Below are 19,445 nucleotides of genomic sequence, written 5' to 3' on the forward strand. Positions count from 1 at the left end.
GGGGGCCGAGCCACGTCACAGAGGGGGCGGGCGGGGCCCGCGGCATCCCAGGTGCCCGGCGGGATGGCAACGCCGGGGGTCCAGTCCTCCGAGGAGCAGCCCTGCTGTGCTCTTGGGGATCACGGCAGGCGGGGGCATCATGCTCCCTCCTTTACTGGGGCTGAGGGGAACCCTGCGCCCAGCCGGCTGGGACCCCGCTGTGAGCACAGGAGGGTTCTGGGCCAGGCCGGGATGGAATGTACAAAACAAAGGGTAACCTGGCTGGGAAAGCCGAGCCAGGCCCCTGGGTCCAGGTGAAGGGGCTCCCGGGGCAGGTGGGCGACACAATCCACTCAGGTATGGGAAGAAAATGTCTTCAGTTTTAAAATAAGACATCAGCTGGGCATGGTGGCGCACGCCTGTAAATCCAGGATTTGGGAGGCTGAGATAGGAGGATTGCACAGGTTCGAAGCCAGCCTCAGCTACTTAGTGAGGCTCTTTGCAACTCAGTGAGACCCTGTTTCAAAATAAAGACTAAAAAATAGGGCTGGGGTGTAGCTCAGAGGTAGAATGCCCCTGGGTTCCATCCCCAGTACCACACACACACACATAAAGACATCAAAAGCTGGGTGTGGTGACATAGGCCTGTAATCCCAGTACTTGGGAGGCTGAGACAGGAGGATTGCAGATGGGAAACCAGCCTCAGCAACACAGCCAGATTCTTAGCAATCTAGCAAGACTGTTTCCAAACAAAAAATAAAAAGGGCTGAGGGTATGGCCTGGAGGTAGAATGGTCTTGGGTTCAATACATGTTACCAAAAAAAAAAAAAAAGAAAAAAGAAACCAAGCTAATATTTAGTCCAGTAGTACACACGCATATATAATACAAATACATCATTTATTGGAAATTAAGACGCTTTATGAAGAGATGTAGTTTGCACAGTTCTGAGGCACACCTAGGCGGTGCTGCGGCTCCAGGTGGAGAGGCTGCGGCTGCAACCCAGGTGCCACCCCGGGCTCCTCGGGCCTTCTCCTCCATCCGGCATGCCAACCTCCCACCTCTCACCCAACCCCAGGTGACGAGAACAGGCAGTCCACGTATTGAAATTGTGTCTTCCAATAAAAACAGCAGGCCAACATGGATAGCTTTTATTTACCTACTCACGCTCCTTTCACATGTGAAGATAACGCTGTCCACCTCGCCCCTCTCCCATCCAAGGCTGGCATGAATCCCCGGGGCACAGAGGAAGGGATGCCCCTTCGATGAGGGCCCGAGCCCTAATGACCTGGGGGGACCCCTCCTCACCATGGAAACACAGGAAGAGGATGGGGAAGAAGCTTTATCACACCTAACTCCCCACAGGGTGGGGAGGGACGATGAAGGGGCCAGGGGGTGCCCCATGCTACGGCCCCAGTCCTTAAATATAAAGCAAGGGAAACTGAGACCCTCCCTCTGAAGACAGCACCAACCTCAGCACGGAGGCAGAAGGACGGGGCGAGATGACTTCCCAGTGAAGGGAGAGGGCTGGGAGCACAGGCGGCAGCGGCCTCCGGACCAGGGCTTGGAGCAGCCTTGGCACCGGGCCCAGGAGGAGGGAGGAGAAGGGATGGCGGTACTGCTCCGTCCACCTCTCCCAGGTCCCGGCGCGGCCAGGCATTCCTCCGCCCACCAGCCCAGGTCAGGGGATGTGGAAGAAACTGTTGGCCTCCGAGGCACTTATCTATTTCTTCTTCCGTTCTTGGGAGCAGCGTGGGCAAAACCTAGAAAGCAAGAGGGTGGAGGGGTGAGGGAAGGGCCTTCTGCCTCGGCGCTCGGGCAGGCCGCTTCGCCACATGCCACCTGCGGCTGCCACTCACCATTTCCCCCGAGGTTTGGTTGTCAGCCCCACACAGGCGAAGTGGAACCACTCGATGGAACACTGGAGAAGGAGACGAAGAGCGATGTCAGGGGCCTGGCGGGCCGAGGAAGGAACGGAAGCCCCAGCAGATTCCCAAGGAGCAGCCTTCTTTGCCGTCCGCCTGCAGACTTCTGGAAGGCTCCAGCCACCCAGCTCCCACCACTGCCTTTTCTTTTTTTTGGTAGTGGGGAGTGAGCCCAGGGGCATTCCACCTCTGATGTACATCCTGGCCCCTTTTGTTCTGAAACAGGATCTAAGTTGTTGAGGCCTCACTAAACTGCTGAGGCTGGCCTCAAATTTGCCGTCTCTTGTCTTAGCTTCTTTCTCTTGTGCTAAGATTACAGGTGTGTGCCACCACCATGCCTGGTTTCCCTTTTTTTTTTTTCCCTTTCAACAGTCTTGCTAAGTTGTCCAGTGAATTCCTGGGCTCAGGTGATCCTCCCTCAGCCTTATGAGTTGCGGGGAATAAAAGTGTCTGGCACCATGCCCATCTTTCAACCATCTTTCTATTACAAAATCCCACTTTGTGTGTGTGAGATACTGGGGATTGAACCCAGGGCCATTCCACCTCTGAACTATATCCCAGTCCCTTTTTATTTTACTTTTTTTGTGTATGTGTGGTACTGGAGATGGAACCCAAGAGCTTTCTACCTCCGGGCTACACTCCCAGACCTATTTTGTATTTGGAAACAGGGTCTCATGAAGTTGCTGAGAGCCTCACTAAGCAGCTGAGGCTGGCTTCAAACCTGTGCGATCCTCCTGTCTCAGCCTCCCAAGTACTGGGATTAAAAGCGTGCGCTACCACGCCCTGCTCTTACTTTTTGTTTTGAAACAGGGTCTCACTAGGTTCCTGAGAGCCTCTATGCTGATGAGGCTGTCCTTGAACCTGCAACCTTCCTGTCTCAGCCTTCCCAGTACTGAGACTACAGGTGCGCACACCACACCCGGCTGAAATCCCCCTTTGGCCACGCTCCCACATTGCACCCGCTTCTCCAGAGCCCCTCCGAGCCCCCTCCCGGCCTGAGGTGCAATTCTCACATCGGGGTTGTCACAGCCAATCATCTCTCCGTAGGAGACCTGGTGACAAAGGCAATAGGTGGGTTCGTTGGGATCCACAGGCATATCCAACACATCAGAGGGGTGGACACTGCCAAAGGTCACTGAGGGCATCCCATACTCAGGACTTCTGCATGCCAAGAGGGAGAGAAGGTGTCACTGGAGGAAGGGGGGCTACAACCTGAGGCTCTCAGAGATGGCCGCGGGACCTCGGTTGCAGTGAGGCAAGCGCTGCGGCGTCTCCTCCCGATCCAGCGGACGGCAAGACGAGGAGAAGAGTGACTGGCAGAGCAGCCGGGCAGAGTGGCAAGGGTCCGTGCGGGGCGGGGGCGGGAGGCCAGGAGAGAAAGGACGGCGCGGGCCAGGGCCTGGTCCTCGGAGGCACTCACGTGCGCACGAGTTTCAGCTTCTTCTGGACAGCCTTGGGGGCTTCTTCGTCGGAGTTCTTCCCTTTGGAGCGGGCGCGGGCGGCTTTCTTCTCCTTCTGAGTCCGGCCTTCTGGGAAGATGGGGGGAGCCAGAGGGCAGGGAGACAAAAGGCTGGGTTAGGCCCTTTCTTCTCCCGGTGCCGGCCTAGGCCTAACTGGAGGAGCGCGGCGCCGGCTCGTGGTCCTCGCGCGCACTGCCCCGCCCCTCCTCACTCTTTTTGCCTTTGCTGGAGGAGCTGTCGTAGTCACTGGACTCGATCTGCTTCTCCTTCAGATCGGCCTCGAAGCGCGCCAGGTCTGTGTCCAGTCGCCGGATGTGTTTGTCAACCTGGGGGACAGGGAAAGGCAGAGGCGCGGGCTGGTCCCAGTGGGATCAAGGCAGGCGGAGGCGGAGTCTGTGGTCTCCCGGACCCACGACGGACCCCACGAGCTGGAGGAGGGTCTCCCGGGGCCGCGAGGGAGGTGAAGCCATACCATCTCATAGGTCTGCATGGCAAGCTGCACCTTGTCGTCACCAAACTCCTTGCACTTGCCATAGGCCTCCTGGATCTGCCTGAGGAGGGCCAGCTTCTCCTCAGAGCTCAGGCTGCGGGCGCTACTCATATACTCAGTAGCCAGCTTGTCAATTTCAGCCTTCAGGTCTACAACAGAGACAGAGGCCGGGTCATGATGGCCCAGGCGGCTCACGAGAAGCACTTCTTCCCGGCTTCCCTTGGATCTTTTCCATGGACTGTCATAACCTTCCACCTTCAACCTACTAGAACATTCACAGGGACTGTGCCAGGTGCCCAAGCAGTGCAAGAGACCAACACGTGTGTGTGTGTGTGTGTGTGTGTGTGTGTGTGTGTTACTAGGATTGAACCCAGGGCCTTCTATCATTGAGCTACAGTACAACACAGCCCTCATTTTTTTTTTTTTTTTTTTTTTTTGGTGGTATTGGAGATGAAACCCAGGGACATTCGACCTCCGAGCTACACTTGTAGCCCTATTTTTGATTCTTTATTTTGAAACAGGGTCTCACTGAGTTGCAAAGGGTCTCACTACTTAAGTAGCTGAGGCTGGCCGCAAACTGCGATCGTCCTGTCTCAGCCTCCGGAATGCTGGGAATACAAAGTGGGCACCACCATGCTGGGTTTCCCCAACCCTATTTTTAACTCTTAATTTTGAAATAGGCTGTGAACCTGTGATCTTCCTGTCTCAGCCTCCCAAGTACTGGAATTAACAAGCATGCACTACCATGCCTGGCCCTATATTTATTTATTATTTATTTATTTATTTATTTATTATTGTAGTCCTGGAGATGAAATCCAGGGGTATTCTACCTCTGAGCTACACCCCAGACCTATTTTTTAGTCTTTATTTTGAAACAGGGTCTGAGTTGCAAAGGGCCTCACTAAGTAGCTGAGGCTGGCTTTGAACCTGCGATCCTCCTGTCTCAGCCTCCCAGGTACTGGGATTATAAGCGTTCACCACCATACCCAGTTTCATTTTATTTTTAAACAGGGTCTCCCCTAAATTGCTGAGGCTGGCCTTGAACCTGCAATCCTCCTGTCTCAGCCTCCCGAGTACTGAGAATATAGGCATGTGCCACCATGCCCAGCTATTACTGGTTTTAAAGTTGCCTTCAGAACTGGGTATAGCTTGTAATTCCAGTTCTTGGCATGGTCATCTGCAATTTAGTGAGACTCTATTACAACAATAAAAAAAAATAAAAGCCAGGCGTGGTGACGCACACTTGTAATCCCAGAATTTGGAAGGCTGAGACAGGAGGATTGCACAGGTTCGAAGCTAGCCTCAGCTACTTAGTGAGGCCCTCTGCAACTCAGTGAGATCCTGTTTCAAAATAAAGAATAAAAAACAGGGCTGGGGGTGTAGCTCAGAGGTAGAATGCCCCTGGGTTCCATTCCCAGTACCACAAAAAAAAAAAAAAAAAAAGTAAATAAAAATAAAGCTGTATATGGTGTTGCACACTCGTAATCCTAGTACTTTGGAGGCTGAGACAGGAGAATCACGGGTTCATGGACAGCCTCAGCAATTTAGTGAGACACTCAGCAACCTAGTGAGACCCTATTTCCAAATAATAAATAAAATTGGTCTGGGGGTGTAGCTTGGAGATAGAATGCCTCTGAGTTCAACTCCCAGAATGCCCACACACACAAAATAAAATTAAAATAAATTGGGTGTGTTGACAAAGGCTTGTAATTCCAGTACTTGGGAGGCTGAGACAGGAAGATCCTAGGACCATGGCCAGCCTCAGCTACTTAGTGAGGTCCTCTGCAACTTAGTTAAGACCCTGTTTCTAAATAAGTAGTAAAATAGGGCTTGGGATACAGCTTGGAGGTAGAATACCCCAGGTTTAACCCTCAGCACCAAAAATAAGTAAATAATAAATAAATAAAATCTGGGTGTGGTGGTGCACATCTGTAATCCCAGTATTTGGGAGGCTGAGACAAAAGGATCACAGGTTCAAAATCAGCCTCAGCAATTTACTGAGGCTGTCAGAAATTTAGTGAGAGCCTGTTTCCAAATTTAAAAAAACAAAACAAAACAAAAAACAGAGCAGGGCGTGGTGGCACATACCAGTAATCCTACTACCTGGGAGGCTGAGACAGGGGGATTGTAGGTTCTAGGACAGACTGGGCAAGTAGTGAGCATCTCATCGGCCCAGTGAGACCCTTTTTCAAAATAAAATAAAAAACAGGGCTGAGGGTGTAGCTCGGAAGTAGAATGCCCCTTGGTTCAATCTCCAGTACTCAAAAAATAAAAAGAAAAAAAAAAAGAAAGAAAAAAAATTGGGGCTGGGAGTATAGCTCGAAGGTAGAATGTGCCTGGATTCAATCCTCAGGGCCAAAAAAGTGCCTTCGGGTGCTGAGAACATTATTATCACAGTTGGAACTTAATTATTGCAACACACCAGGATTTTCTACATACCACGTTAATATCAAGTATATTTTTGTTGATGTTTGAACACGCTTCTTTGCAGGGCTTGCTGCTTCTTGAACCATGAATTTTGTTCCAAAGTCTGCCTTATTTCTTGTCTCAAAAACATCCCACAGGGCCAGGAGTAGTGGCGCACGCTTGCAATCTCAGCATTCGGGAGGCTGAGACAGGAGGATCCGGGTTTGCAGACAGCATCAGCTACTTAGTGAGGCCCTTTGCAACTCAGTGAGACCCTGTTTCAAAAGAAAGAATAAAAAATAGGGCTGGGGTTGTCACTTGGAGGTACAATGCCCCTGGGTTCCATCCCTGGTCCACAGAGCTGGGTGTGACAGTGCACACTTGTAATCCCAGGACTTGGGAGGTTGAGAAGAGAGGATCACAAGTTCAAGAACAGCCTCAGAAAGTAGCGAGGTTCTCATCAATCTTGCGAGACCCTGTTTCAAAAATAAAATAAGGAGGGGTACAGCTTGGAGGGAGAATACTCCTGGGTTTAATCCCCTGTACCACAAACAAACAAAATTATCCCACAGGATCTCTGACTGCTGCAAACCTACTTGGAGCATTGGCTGCTCTGATACCTAGGTCTCAGTTTAAACAGAGATCCAAGCCGGGCGTAGTGGCGCACACTTGTAATCCCAGGACTTGGGAGGCCGAGACAGGAGGAATGCATGGGTTCGAAGCCAGCCTCAGCTATGTGATGAGACCCTGTCTCCAAATAAGAATATAAAGTAGGCCTAAGAGTGTAGCCCAGAGGTAGCAGGCCCCTGGGTTCTATCCCCAGTACAGAAAGAAGGAAAGAAGGAAGGAAGGAAGGAAGGAAGGAAGGAAGGAAGGAAGGAAGGAAGGAAAGAAAGAAAGAAAGAAAGGAAGGAAGAGTAAATTAAAATTAAGACTGGGGGTGTAGCTCGAAGGTAAATGTTCTTGGATTTCATCTCCAGTACCCCAAACACACACAAATTTTTAAAAAATGATAAAATGAGACTCTGCTTCTTCCATGGAACAGTTTCTCTGCCTATCTTACCACCTAGGGTACCACCTACCTTGTTCTTCATCGGCAACTTTTATCCTCCATCTCTTCAGCTGTTTGTTCTCCTTTTCTTTTTTCTTTTGATGCTGGGGATCAAACCTGGGGCACTGTGTGCGCTAAGTAGGCCATCTACCACTGATCACTGATACCACGGGCTCCCAGCCCCCATATCTCTCCTTTCTCCCTCTCCTAAGTTACAGAGGGCTTCACAAGTAGCTGAGGCTGTCCTTAAACCCGTATCCTCTTGTCTCAGCCTCCCAAGTACTGGGATTAAAGCATGTGACATCACATTTGGCTTCCTAATTTTTATTCTTTATTTTTACGGTTTTTTATTTTTTATTTTTTTGTGGTACTGAGGTGGAACCCAGGGGCTTTATACCTCCAGGCTACACTCCCAGACCTATTTTATATTTTATTTGGAAACAGGACCTCACCAAATTGCTAAAAGCCTCACTAAGTAGCTGAGGCTGGCTTCGAACCTGTGCGACCCTCCTGTCTCAGCCTCCCAAGCACTGAGATTACAAGCGTGCGCCACCACGCCCGGCTTTATCCTTTACTTTTAAATAGGGTTTCACTAAGTTGTGGAGGGCCTCATTAAGTAGCTGAGGTTGACTGCCAACCCGTGATCCTCCTGGCTCAGCCTCCTAAGTATTAGGATTACAAGGGTGCACCACCACGCCCGGCTTTTATTTTTATTTTATTTATTTATTTATTTATTTATTTATTTATTTTTGTGAGTCTGGGGATCGAACTCAGGGGCATTCAACCTCACAGCTACACCCCCTGCCCTATTTTTTTATTCTTTATTTTGAAACCAGGTCTCGCTGAGTTGCAGAAGGACTCACTAAGTAGCGGAGGCTGTCCGCGAACCGCGATCCTCAGCCTCCCGAATGCTGGGATTACAAGTGTGTGCCACCACGCCCAGCTTATTTTTATTTTGAAACAGGGTGCACCACACCTGTCTGTCTGTCTGTCTGTCTATCTATCTATCTATCCTTACTGTTTTTTTTGATACTGGGAACTGAACCCAGAGGCTCTCTACTGAGCTGTATCCCAGTTCTTTTTACTTTATTTTGAAACAGGGTCTCGCAGTGCTTGTTTTGGGGGCACATATATTAAAACTGGAATGAAACAGAGTTTTGTTGATTTGCTGAGGCTGGACTGACTTGTAATCCTCCTGTCTCATCCTCTCAAGTACTAGAATTCCAGGTGTAATCCTACGCCACCACACCTGGCTCTATTTTTTTATTTTTACTTTTTGCAGTACTGGGGATGGAACCCAGGAGCATTCTACCTCTGAGTTACATTTTTTTTTATTCTTTATTTTGAAACAGGGTCTCACTAAGTTACAGAGGGCCTCACTAAGTAGCTGAGGCTGTCCACGAACTGAGATCCTCCTGTCTCAGCCTCCCAAATACTGGGATTAAAAGCGTGCGCTGCCACACCTCAGACCACACCTGGTTTTAACTCTTCACAAATAAACTTCACAAGTAACTATTTGTAAGTAAACACAGTAATCTTTTTTTTTTTTTTTTTTTGTAATATTGGGGATGGAACAGAGGGGCATTCTACTCTGAGGTATACCCCCAGCCCTATTTTGTATTCTTTATTTTTTTATTTTTTGCAGTATTGGGGATAAAATCCAGGGGCATTCTACCTCCAAGTGACAACCCCAGCACTATTTTTTTTTTATTCTTTATTTTGAAACAGGGTCTCACTGAGTTACAAAGGGCCTCATTAAGTAGCTGAGGCTGTCCCCAAACCACAATTTTCCTGTCTCAGCCTCCCAAATGCTGGGATTACAAGCATGCGTCATCACGCCCGGCTTGTGTTCTTTATTTTGAAACAGGGTCTCACTGAGTTGCAAAGAACCTCACTAAGTAGCTGAGGCTGTCCACAAACCACGATTCTCCTGTCTCAGCCTCCCAAATGCTGAGATTATAAACTTGTATCACCACACCTGGCTTAAAAGTATTTTTATTTATTTATTTATTTAGTAGGTCTGGGGATGGAATCCAATGGCATTCGACCTCCGAACTACACCCCCTGCCCTATATTTTATTCTTTATTTTGAAACAGGGTCTCAGTCTCACTGAGTTGCGGAGGGCCTCACTAAGTAGCTGAGGCTGGCCGTGAACCACGATCCTCCCGTCTCAGCCTCCCAAATGCTGGGATTACAAGCATGCGCCACCATGCCCGGCTAAAAGTATTTTTATTTTTACTTTGTTTGATTCTAGGATTGAAATCAGGTAATTCTATCTCTGAGCTACACCCCCAGCGCTTTATTTATTTATTTATTGGTACTGGGGATGGAACTCAGTAGCATTGTACCTCTGAGCTACACTCCCAGCCCTATCTTTTTTTTTTTTTTTTTTTGGTGGTACTGGGGGTGGAACCCAGGGGCTTTCTACCTCCAGGCTATACCCCCAGACCCATTTTATATTTAATTGGAAACAGGGTCTCACTAAGTTGCTGAGAGCCTCACTAAGTAGCTGAGGCTGGCTTTGAACCTGCGTGATCCTCCTGTGTCAGCCTCCCAAGCGCGGGGATTACAAGTGTGCCCCACCATGCCCGGCCCAGCCCTATCTTTTTTATTCTTTATTTTGAAACAAGGTCTCACTAAGTTGCAAAGGATCTAAGTAGCTGAGGCTGTCCGCGAACCACGATCTCCTTGTCTCAAACTCCCAAATGCTGTGATTACAAGCATACGCCTGCCACCACGCCCAGCTTATTTATTTTTATTTGTTTTATTTATTTTTATTTTGTGGTGCTGGTCACTGAACCCAGGGGCATTCTACCTCTGAGGTACACCCCTAGACCATTTTCTTAGTTTTTTTTATTTGGAAACAGGGTCTCGCTAAGTTGCTAACAGCTTCACTAAACTGCTGAGGCTGGCTTCGAACCTGTGATTCTCCTGTCTCAGCTTTCTAAATACTGGGGTTACAGGTGTGGGCTACCACACCCAGCTTTTCAGTTTGCAACATGGTTTCACTAAGTTGCAGACAGCGTCTCTAAATGGCTGAGGCTGGCAGAGACCCGGCAATCATCCTGTCTCAGCCTTCCAGGTACTAGGATTACAAGTATGGGCCACCACGCCCAGCAATACAGAGGGTAGAAAAGTAAACCTGATCTCAGTCAGTGGGTAGGAGGATAGCTCCAACACCTCGCATCTTGAAGAGACCAACCTGACCATTGCAGTGCAGCCTTCCTCAGGCTCCAAGTGAATGTCTCAGTGTAGCCAAATCTGCTCAATGTCCAAAGCTGGTATCTAAAGTTTCTGTAAGGTTGAAGAATACAGTGTAGATATCCTGATATTAATTGCTGTCTTTCTTTCTTTCTCCTTTCTTTCTCTCTCTTTTATTTTCTTTTTAAAGACCTCTCATTGAGCAGAACTCTTGCCTAACAACACAGAATGCAGTCTGAAGCTGCACAGAGAATTCTGTGATGGTAACATTAGCCATACGGTGAGGTAGAAACATTCCAGTGAGAAATACACTGAACATGGGAAGCGGAAATGACTCCAGCGTCAACTCTGGTTTTGTTCCTTTGGGTTTTTGCCCCTGCATGGCACTAGGGCTTAACTCGGGGCACTCTACCACTGAGCTGCAGCCCAAAACCCTTTTTTTTTTTCCGATGGTACTGGGGATTTAACCCAGGGGCCTTCTACATCTGAGCTACATCCCCAGTCCTATTTTTTTTTTTTTTTTGGTGGTACTGGAGGTGGAACCCAGGGGCTTTCTACCTCCGGGCTATACTCCCAGACCCATTTTATATTTTATTTGGAAACAGGGTCTCACTAAGTTGCTGAGAGCCTCACTAAGTAGCTGAGGCTGGCTTCGAACCTGCGTGATCCTCCTGTCTCAGCCTCCCAAGCACGGGGATTACAAGCGTGAGCCACCACGCCCGGCTTCCCAGTCCTATTTTTTATTCTTTATTTTGAAACAGGATCTCGCTAAGTTGTTGAGGGCCTCAATAAGTAGCTGAGGCTGACCATGAACCTGGATCCTCCTGTCACAGCCTCCCAAGTACTGGGATTATAAGCATGCACCATTATACCAGGTGAATTTTTTTTTTTTTTTGCGGTACTGAGGACAGAACCCAGGGGTATTCTACCTCTGACTTATACCCCCAGCCCTATTTTTTATTCTTATTTTGTTTTGCTTTGTTTTTGGTTTTTGCGGTACTGGGGATGGAACTCAGGGGCATTCTACCTCTGAGCAACACTGCCAGCCCTATTTTTTATTCTTTATTTTGAAACAGGGTCTTACTAAGTTGTAATAAGTAGTAGCTGAGGCTGTCCTCAAACCGTGAGCCTCCTGTCTCAGCCTCCTAAATGCTGGGATTACAAGTGTGTGCCACCATGCCTGGCTACTTTAATTTTGAAACAGGGTCTTGCTAGGTTGAGAGTCTCACTACTTGCTGAGGATGTCCTCAAACCTGCAATCCTCCTGTCTCAGTCCCCCTTGTGTTGGCATGACAGGCATGTGTCACCACGCCCACCTATCTCTGAGTTCTTGAGGCACTGTCTCAATACACCATTTGTTACAGAAAAGCTGACATAGAAATCAGGATCCATGCCCTCTCCTAAGAATTGCCAGAGAGTAAAAAAGAGCGTTTCAGATTGCAAGACAAAACCACAGTCCTCCAGATCATACCAGATGCTATGCAGTGACAGTGAGTGGAAAAATAAACAAGGATGCACAATCATTATGCAAAGACACCCCTCACCTGTACCTACCCTCGGTTCTTTGGTCTAGGTCCCTCATTAGCTGAAAGTTTCTCTGGAGTTCAAAGGGAAGGTTTTCAATACCTAGGGAAAAGAGAGAAACGGAGAATCACTGGTCTATGCACAGGTCGTGGCAAGGCTCTACCACCAAGCCACACCCCAGCCCCCAAACTTAAAATCTGTGTATGTGCGTGGATGCACGTTGCTAGGGAAGACCCCCCGGTGTTTCACAAATGCTAAGCATGTGCGCGATCGCTAAGCCACACCTCCATTCCTTCCAGCTGTGTGTATGTGTGAGTGTGTGTGTACCGAACCCAGAGGCAGTCTACCACGCAGCTACATCCACAGCCCTTTTTATTCATTCATATACTTATTTATTGCGGTACTGCGAATGGAACCCAGGGACATTCTACCTCCGAGCTACACCCCCAGCCCTATTTTTTATTCTTTTATTTGGAAACAGGGTCTCACTGAGTCGCAAAGGGCCTCACTAAGTAGCTGAGGCTGTCTGTGAACTGTGATCTTCCTGTCCCAGCCTCCCGAATGCTGGGATTACAAGCGTGCGCCATCACGCCCGGCTCTGCTTATTTATTTATAGTGTGTGGTACTGGGGATTGAATCCAAGGGCCTTCTACCCTAGGATATGTCCCCAGCCCTATTTTATTTTTATTTGAAAATAGGTTTTTGTTTTTTTTTTTAAGTGGTACTGGGAATTGAACCCAGACATTCTACCTCTGAGCTACACCCCCAGACAGATTTTATTTCTTATATTGGAAACAGGGTCTCACTAGGTTGCTGAGAACCTCGCTAAGTTGCCGAGGATGGCTTTGAACCTGCGATCCTACAGTCCCAGCCTCCCAAGTACTAGGATTAGGATTACAAGTGTGCGCCACCATGCCTGGTTTCAAAACAGGGTCTTGCTCAGTTGCTAAGAGACTAAGTGGTTAAGGCTGGCTTCGAACCTGCCATCCTTGTCTCAGCCTCCCAAGTACTGGGATTAGAGGTGTGGGCCACCATGCTGCTGCCCTTAGTTTACTTATTGGTATCTGTTTCTCCAGGTAGGTGAACCATGTCTTGTTATCAGGTATTTCCCTAGTATTTAAAATTATGTCTTGCTGTAATCCCAGCGCTTGGAAGGCGGCGACAGGAGGGCGGAGACAGGAGGATCCCGCAGGTTTGAAGCCAGCCTCGCGGCTTAAGAGACCCTGTTTCAAAAAAAAAAAAAAAAAAAGGGTGTCTGGGAGCGTAGCCCAGAGGTAGAAGGGTTTCCAGGAACCTCAGTACCACCAAAAATAAATAAATAAATAAATAAATAAATAAATAATGTCTTGCATATACCCGACAGCCTTTTTATTTATTTTTTGGTGGTACTGGGTAGGGAACCTAGGGGCTTTCTACCTCTGGGCTATACTCCCAGACATATATATACATATATATATTTGTGTGTGTGTGTGTGTGTGTGGTGGTAGTGGTACTGGGGTTCCTGGAAGCCCTTCTACCTCTGTGCTACACTCCCAGACCTATTTTATTTTTGGAAACAGGGCCTCTTAAGCCAGCGCGGCTGGCTTTGAATCTGCGCAATCCTCCTGTCTCCGCCTACCAAGCACGGGGATTACAAGTGTGCGCCACCACGCCCAGCGACCTGTTTATATTTTGTTTGGAAACAGGGTCTCACTGAGTTGCTGAGAGCCTCACTAAGTAGCTGAGGCTGGCTTTGAACCTGTGCGACCCTCCTGTCTTAGCCTCCCAAGCGCAGGGATTACAAGCGTGCGCCACCACGCCCAGCATAGCTTTTTTACTTTTTGAGACAGGTTCTCACCAAATTGCCAAGGCTGGCCTTAAATTTGCGATCCTCCTGCCCCAACCTCCCTAACAGCTTAGATCATAGGCAGGTACCACTCTACTCCAAACTTTTTTTGTATGTGGTAGTAGGAATTAAACCCAGCGGCATTCTACCTCTGGGCGATATCCACAGTCCTATGTATTTTTATTTTATTTATTGGTACTGGGGGAATGAACCCAGGGCATTCTTCCTTCAAGCTACACTAAGTCCTTTTTATTTTTTACTTTGAAATAGAGTCTTACTAAATTGCCAAGGCTGGTCTCCTACCTGCAATCGATCTGTCTTCAGCCTACCAATTACTGGCATTACAGGCACATACCACCACATCTGGCTTGTACTTTTTATTTTCAAACAGGTCTCACTATATTGTTGAGGCTTCCTGGGTATGGTGTTGCATGCTTGTTACTGGGTATGGTGTTGCATGCTTGTTACTGGGTATGGTGTTGCATGCTTGTTACTGGGTATGGTGTTGCATGCTTGTAATCCCAGTATTTAGGAGGCTGAGATAGGAAGATCGCAGGTTCTCAGGCAGCCTCAGCTACTTAGTGAGGCCCTTGGCTATTTAGCAAGACCCTGTTTCAAAATAAAGAACTAAGCCGGGTATGGTGGCGCACGCTTGTAATCCCAGCATTCAGGAGGCTGAGACCGGAGGATCGCGGTTCGCGGACAGCCTCAGCTACTTAGTGAAGCCCTCTGCAACTTAGTGAGACCCTGTTTCAAATTAAAAAATAAAAAATAGGGCAGAGGGTGTAGCTCGGAGGTCAAATTCCCCCTAGGTTCCATCCCCAGATCCGCAAAAATAAATAAATAAATAACAAAAAATAAAGAACTGTACTGCAAAAAAAAAAAAATTGTTGAGGCTGGCCTCAAATCTATGATCCATTAGTCTCAGCTTTCCACGTACTGGGATTACAGGCATGTGTCACTCTGCCAGGCTATACCAAAAACTTTCTTTTTTTTTTTCTTTCTTTCATCTTCTTTTTTTCTTTTGGCAATATAGATTAGACCCAGAGGCATTCTACCTGCAAGCTACATACATAAACCTATTTTCATTTTTAAATTGAAAACGGGGTCTTGATAGGTTACTGAGAATGTCACTAAGTTGCTGAGGCTGGCCTTGAACCTGCAATCTTCCTGTCTTAGCCTTCCAAGTACTGGAATTCCAGGCAACAGGCACATGCCATCATGCCTGGCCACCCCCAATTTTTTTTTCTTTATCTTTTTTTTTTTTTTTTTTGGTGGTACTGGGGATTGAACCCAGGAGCATTCTACTTCCAAGTTACATCCCTAGCACTATTTTTTGTTTTTCTTCCTTTTTTTTTTTTTTTTTTTTTAGCACTAGAGATTGAACCCAGAGGCATTCTACCTCTGAGCCAAACCCCCAGCCCAATTTTATTTTTATTTGGAAACAGGGTCTCACTAAGTTGCGGAGGGCCTCGCTAAGTTGTAGAGGTTGGCTTTGAACCTGTGATCCTCCTGTCTCAGCCTCCTAAGTACTAGGATTACAAGTGTGCGTCACCACACCCAGCTTATATTTTTTTCCCTTTATTTTGAAACAGAATCTCATTAAATTGCAGAGGGCCTAAGTAGCTGAGGCTGGCTCTAAACCTGTGATCCTCTTGTCTCAGCCTCCCAAGTACTAGGATTATAAGCATGCACCACCATGCCCAGCCACCCTAGTGACTCTGCTCCTTTAACTTGTCTTGGACCTGGCTCCACCAGTTCACTGATATTAAGTCACCAACAATTTACACTAAGAAACATCTCAATAGTGTTGATATTATGTATTCTCCTTCAAAATAACTTTCTTCTCATAGGATTCCAAATATATACCCACTGGTAATTACAACTTTGATTTTTTTTTTTTAGCCTCTTAGATATTAATGTTTCCAGCCAGGCATGGTGGTGCATGTTTGTAATCCCAGTACTTGGGAGGCTGAGACAAGAGGATTGAGCGGGTTCAAATCCAGCCTCAGCTACTGCCAGGCGCGGTGGCACACACTTGTAATCCCTGCACTTGGGAGGCGGAGACAGGAGGATCGCGCAGGTTCGAAGCCAGTGGTGCTGGCTGAAGAGACCCTGTTTCCAAATAAAAAATATAAAAATAGGTCTGGGAGTGTAACCCAGAAGTAGAAGGGTCTCCAGGAACCCCAGTACCACCACACACACACATACACACACACACACACACACACACACACACACACACCAAAACAAAAAAAAAAATCCAGCCTCAGCTATTTAGTGAGGCTCTCAGCAACTCAGTAAGACCCTGTTCCCCCCCCCCCAAAAAAATATATATATATAAAAGGTCTGGGAGTGTAGCCCAGAGATAAAAAACCCCTGGGTTACGTGCCCAGTACCATAAAAATTTTTGTTTCCTTGAGATTACATTTTATTTATTTATTTTTGGTACTAAAGATTGAACCAGGGCCATTCTGCCTCCAAGCTACACCCCCAGCCTTACTTTTTTATTCCTTTCTTTTCTTTTCTTTTCTTTTTTATCTTTTTTGCGGTACTTGAGATGAAACCCAGGGGCATTCTACCTCCGAAGCTATACCCCCAGCCCTATTTTTATTCTTTATTTTGAAGCAGAGTCTCGCTGAGTTACAAAGGGCCTCACTAAGTAGCTGAAGCTGTCCACGAACCCAGATCCTCCTGTCTCAGCCTCCCAAATGCTGGGATTACAAGCGTGCATCATCACGCCCGGCTTATTATTCTTTATTTTGAAACAGGGTCTTGCTAAGCTAAGTTTACAGAAGCATCTCCCCTAAGTAGCTGAGGCTGGCCAAACCTGCAATCGTCCTGTCTCAGCCTCCCAAGTACTGGGATTACAAGTGTGCGCCACCACACCCGGATGAGATTACATTTTAAACCTCTCAGTTTTTTTTTTTTTTTTTTTTTTTTTTTGCTTGTTTTACCTGAATGATCTTATTCATTCTTCTGGATACAATTACCATTCCTATGCTTAAATCCAAAATGAACTAAATATATCGCTCTTACATCTCAAGTTCCTATCTTTTGTTAATAGCATACTGTACCTCACTTTCCACACAGGAAGAAGTCACCTTAGATTCTTCCTTCTCTCCCAACCACGCAGTCACTCAGTCAGTTCTGTGGTATCTGTCTCCTAGAAACTTCTGTCACTCCCTCAGGCCAGGTCCTCATCTCTGATCGGGAATGTTATCTCTAACTGATCTCCCTGTTATCAACACCATACTGCTCCAATTTACCACACATCAGCTGTTTTCCTTTAAAAAAAATTACACACGACTTTAAAATGCACAGTTCTTAGGTTACCTGAAAAGACCTTGTCCAATCTAGCCACGGATTCTCTACAGCATCATCTCCTAACCTCCCACCTTAAAGTCGTATCTGTCACACTCTCCCCTGTACTTTTCTCTGACCCTGCCACAGATCCATCAAGACACTTACACAGATGTTTGCCCCAACTTGGAATTCCCTTCCTTTTCCTGCACTTCGAGTTTATGTAGTAAATAAGCACTTAGCTATTCAAACATCTCTGTAAAACTTCCCTTTGAATACCCAGGTGATTAGCTCCTCTCTCCAGTGTTACCAACTGTCCCTGAAATGCATTCCCCTTATCACACCGTTTTATAGTCCTTTGTCTGCGAAGCTGTACTGTGAGCTTCTTTAGGGCAGGGGCTGTGTCTTACTCTTCTCAGCGCTCCACTGTCTGCCATTGTTTGCCCCACAATGTCTCTGTTTGCTGTGCGAAGGGACAAGTCTCAACACCCAAACACAGGCGGGCACATGGTGACGGCCCCGTGGAGGGGATGGCCGGCACAAACAGCTTAAACAGAACACCAGGTTTCCATCTGACTGGCACTGGATCTTCACTCGTGAAGAGAGGCGTTCCAGTTTATCATCTGACGGTGGTCGCACGCCCCTACCCCTCCGAGAAGCCACGTCTGAGAAAAAAATGACTGCAGCCAGCCGGAGCTGCTGCTCCTAATGACAGTGGGTGACACCGATTGTGAACGGCTTTGGAGAAAAAAAAAGGCATCTCCCCTGAAAAATGAGGGCAGCAATTACTTGCCCTACTATGCCTACCAGCCTTCCGAGAGACATCCCGAGTCCCAGCGCGCAGCCCCTCCCTCGTCTACACCCCGAGCGCGGCCCCGACCCTCCTGCCCCGCCCCCTCTCCCTTCACCGCTCCAGCATTCCCTCCCGCGGGTCCCCTTCATAACCGTGACCTTCTGGCCACCAGGCCTTCGGGGCCACAGAGCTTGGCAGCCCCGATCCCCCACCACTCTATGACCCCTGACCCCCTGCTCCAGCCTGCTCTTACTGTCCAGATAATGTTCCAAATACATCCCCGCAGCCATCTTGAAGCAAAACAAAGCAACTTCCGATCCTCCCCGGAAGAGACTGAAAGGCGACGGGAGCTGTAGCTATTCTTGGGTTAGAACGTTTCCGCCCTTAAAGAGAGAACTTCCGCCCTTAGTACGTTACCCTCCAGGGCACATCCGCCCGGCGCGGAGGCTTCGCCTTTTGCGGCAGTCGCGGCAGCCCGGAGCGAGGCTGCTGGAGCACACTTCCGCCCTCACTGAGGCTCTTCCCGGCGCGACCGGGATGGCCATGACGTCACAGGCGGGCGCCATTTTGCATTCTCCTGTACACTTTTCTTTTCCCTCCAAAAAGGGAATGTTGTAGTCTGGGGGGAAAAGGCGGTTGTCTTTAGGATCCTTATTCCCCTGATATCCCTTTTCAGCAACTGGAATCCAATTTTTTTTTTTTCTTTTGCAGATTATGAATCTGGTCACCAAAGCAAGGTCCAGCTGGAGCCTTGGCTAGATTCTTAAGTAGGAGAGGCCCAGCGTGGTGCCACACACCTTTCATCCAGTACTTGCAAAGGAGGTGGAGACGAGAGGATCGCAGGTTCAAGGCCAGTCTTGGCTATTTAGTGAGGCCCTCTGCAATGTAGTGAGACCGGTTTCAAAATACAGAATGAAAAATAGGGCTGGGGGTATAGCTTAAAGGTAGAAGGCTCCTGGGTTCAATCCTAATACTGCAGAAAAATACAAAGCAGGTTCGAGGCCAGCCAGACCTGTAACTTGAGACCCTGTTTCCAAAAAAAGACTGGGGGTGTATCTCAGAAGTGGAATGCCCCTGGGGCTCAATCCCCTGTACTACCAGAAAAGTGGAGTTATCAATCCCAGTGAATGTCAATGGGTGTGTTGTGTGTGATGCTGGGTATTGAGCCCAGGGACATCCTACCACTGAGCTACAGCCCTATCCTACTTGTATATTTTTTATTTGACAGGGTCCCCCTAAGTTGCTCAGGCTAGCTTCAACCTTCAATCAGTCTGTCTCAGCCTCCCAAGGACTGGGATCACAGGCATGTGCCACCATGCTCTGCTCTGGGTCTTGTGAAATTATACTCTGTGCATATTTGTTCACTAGCATCAATGCCACTCCTAGATCCAGGGGCTGGTAAATGCTAAGTGGGAGTTCTACTCCAGAGCTACTTTTTTTTTTTTTTTTTTTTTTTGCAGTACTGGGGTTGGCACCAAGGGGCATTCTA

General features: G+C 47.9%; 1 protein-coding gene across 4 annotated transcripts; it reads right to left on the reverse strand.

The window, feature by feature from the left end:
* Positions 1-1,700: 1,700 nt before the first annotated feature.
* Positions 1,701-18,246, reverse strand: ING4 (inhibitor of growth family member 4; the record flags this gene model as incomplete). Of its 4 annotated transcripts, none has more annotated exons than XM_080705369.1 (8): positions 1,701-1,740; positions 1,837-1,898; positions 2,916-3,063; positions 3,323-3,428; positions 3,574-3,688; positions 3,835-4,001; positions 12,066-12,137; positions 18,210-18,246. In XM_080705369.1, the coding sequence occupies 8 exons, from the start codon at positions 18,244-18,246 to the stop codon at positions 1,701-1,703; spliced, it is 747 nt and encodes a 248-aa protein (XP_080561495.1). The 4 variants fall into 4 exon arrangements, with proteins under 4 accessions (XP_080561495.1, XP_080561494.1, XP_080561496.1 ...); XM_080705368.1 differs by having other exon boundaries at positions 3,323-3,431; XM_080705370.1 differs by lacking the exon at positions 12,066-12,137 and having other exon boundaries at positions 3,323-3,431.
* Between the last annotated feature and the right edge of the window lie 1,199 nt (positions 18,247-19,445).

Source organism: Muscardinus avellanarius (genome assembly GCF_963383645.1).
Source record: "Muscardinus avellanarius genome assembly, chromosome: 11".
NCBI lineage: Eukaryota > Metazoa > Chordata > Mammalia > Rodentia > Gliridae > Muscardinus > Muscardinus avellanarius.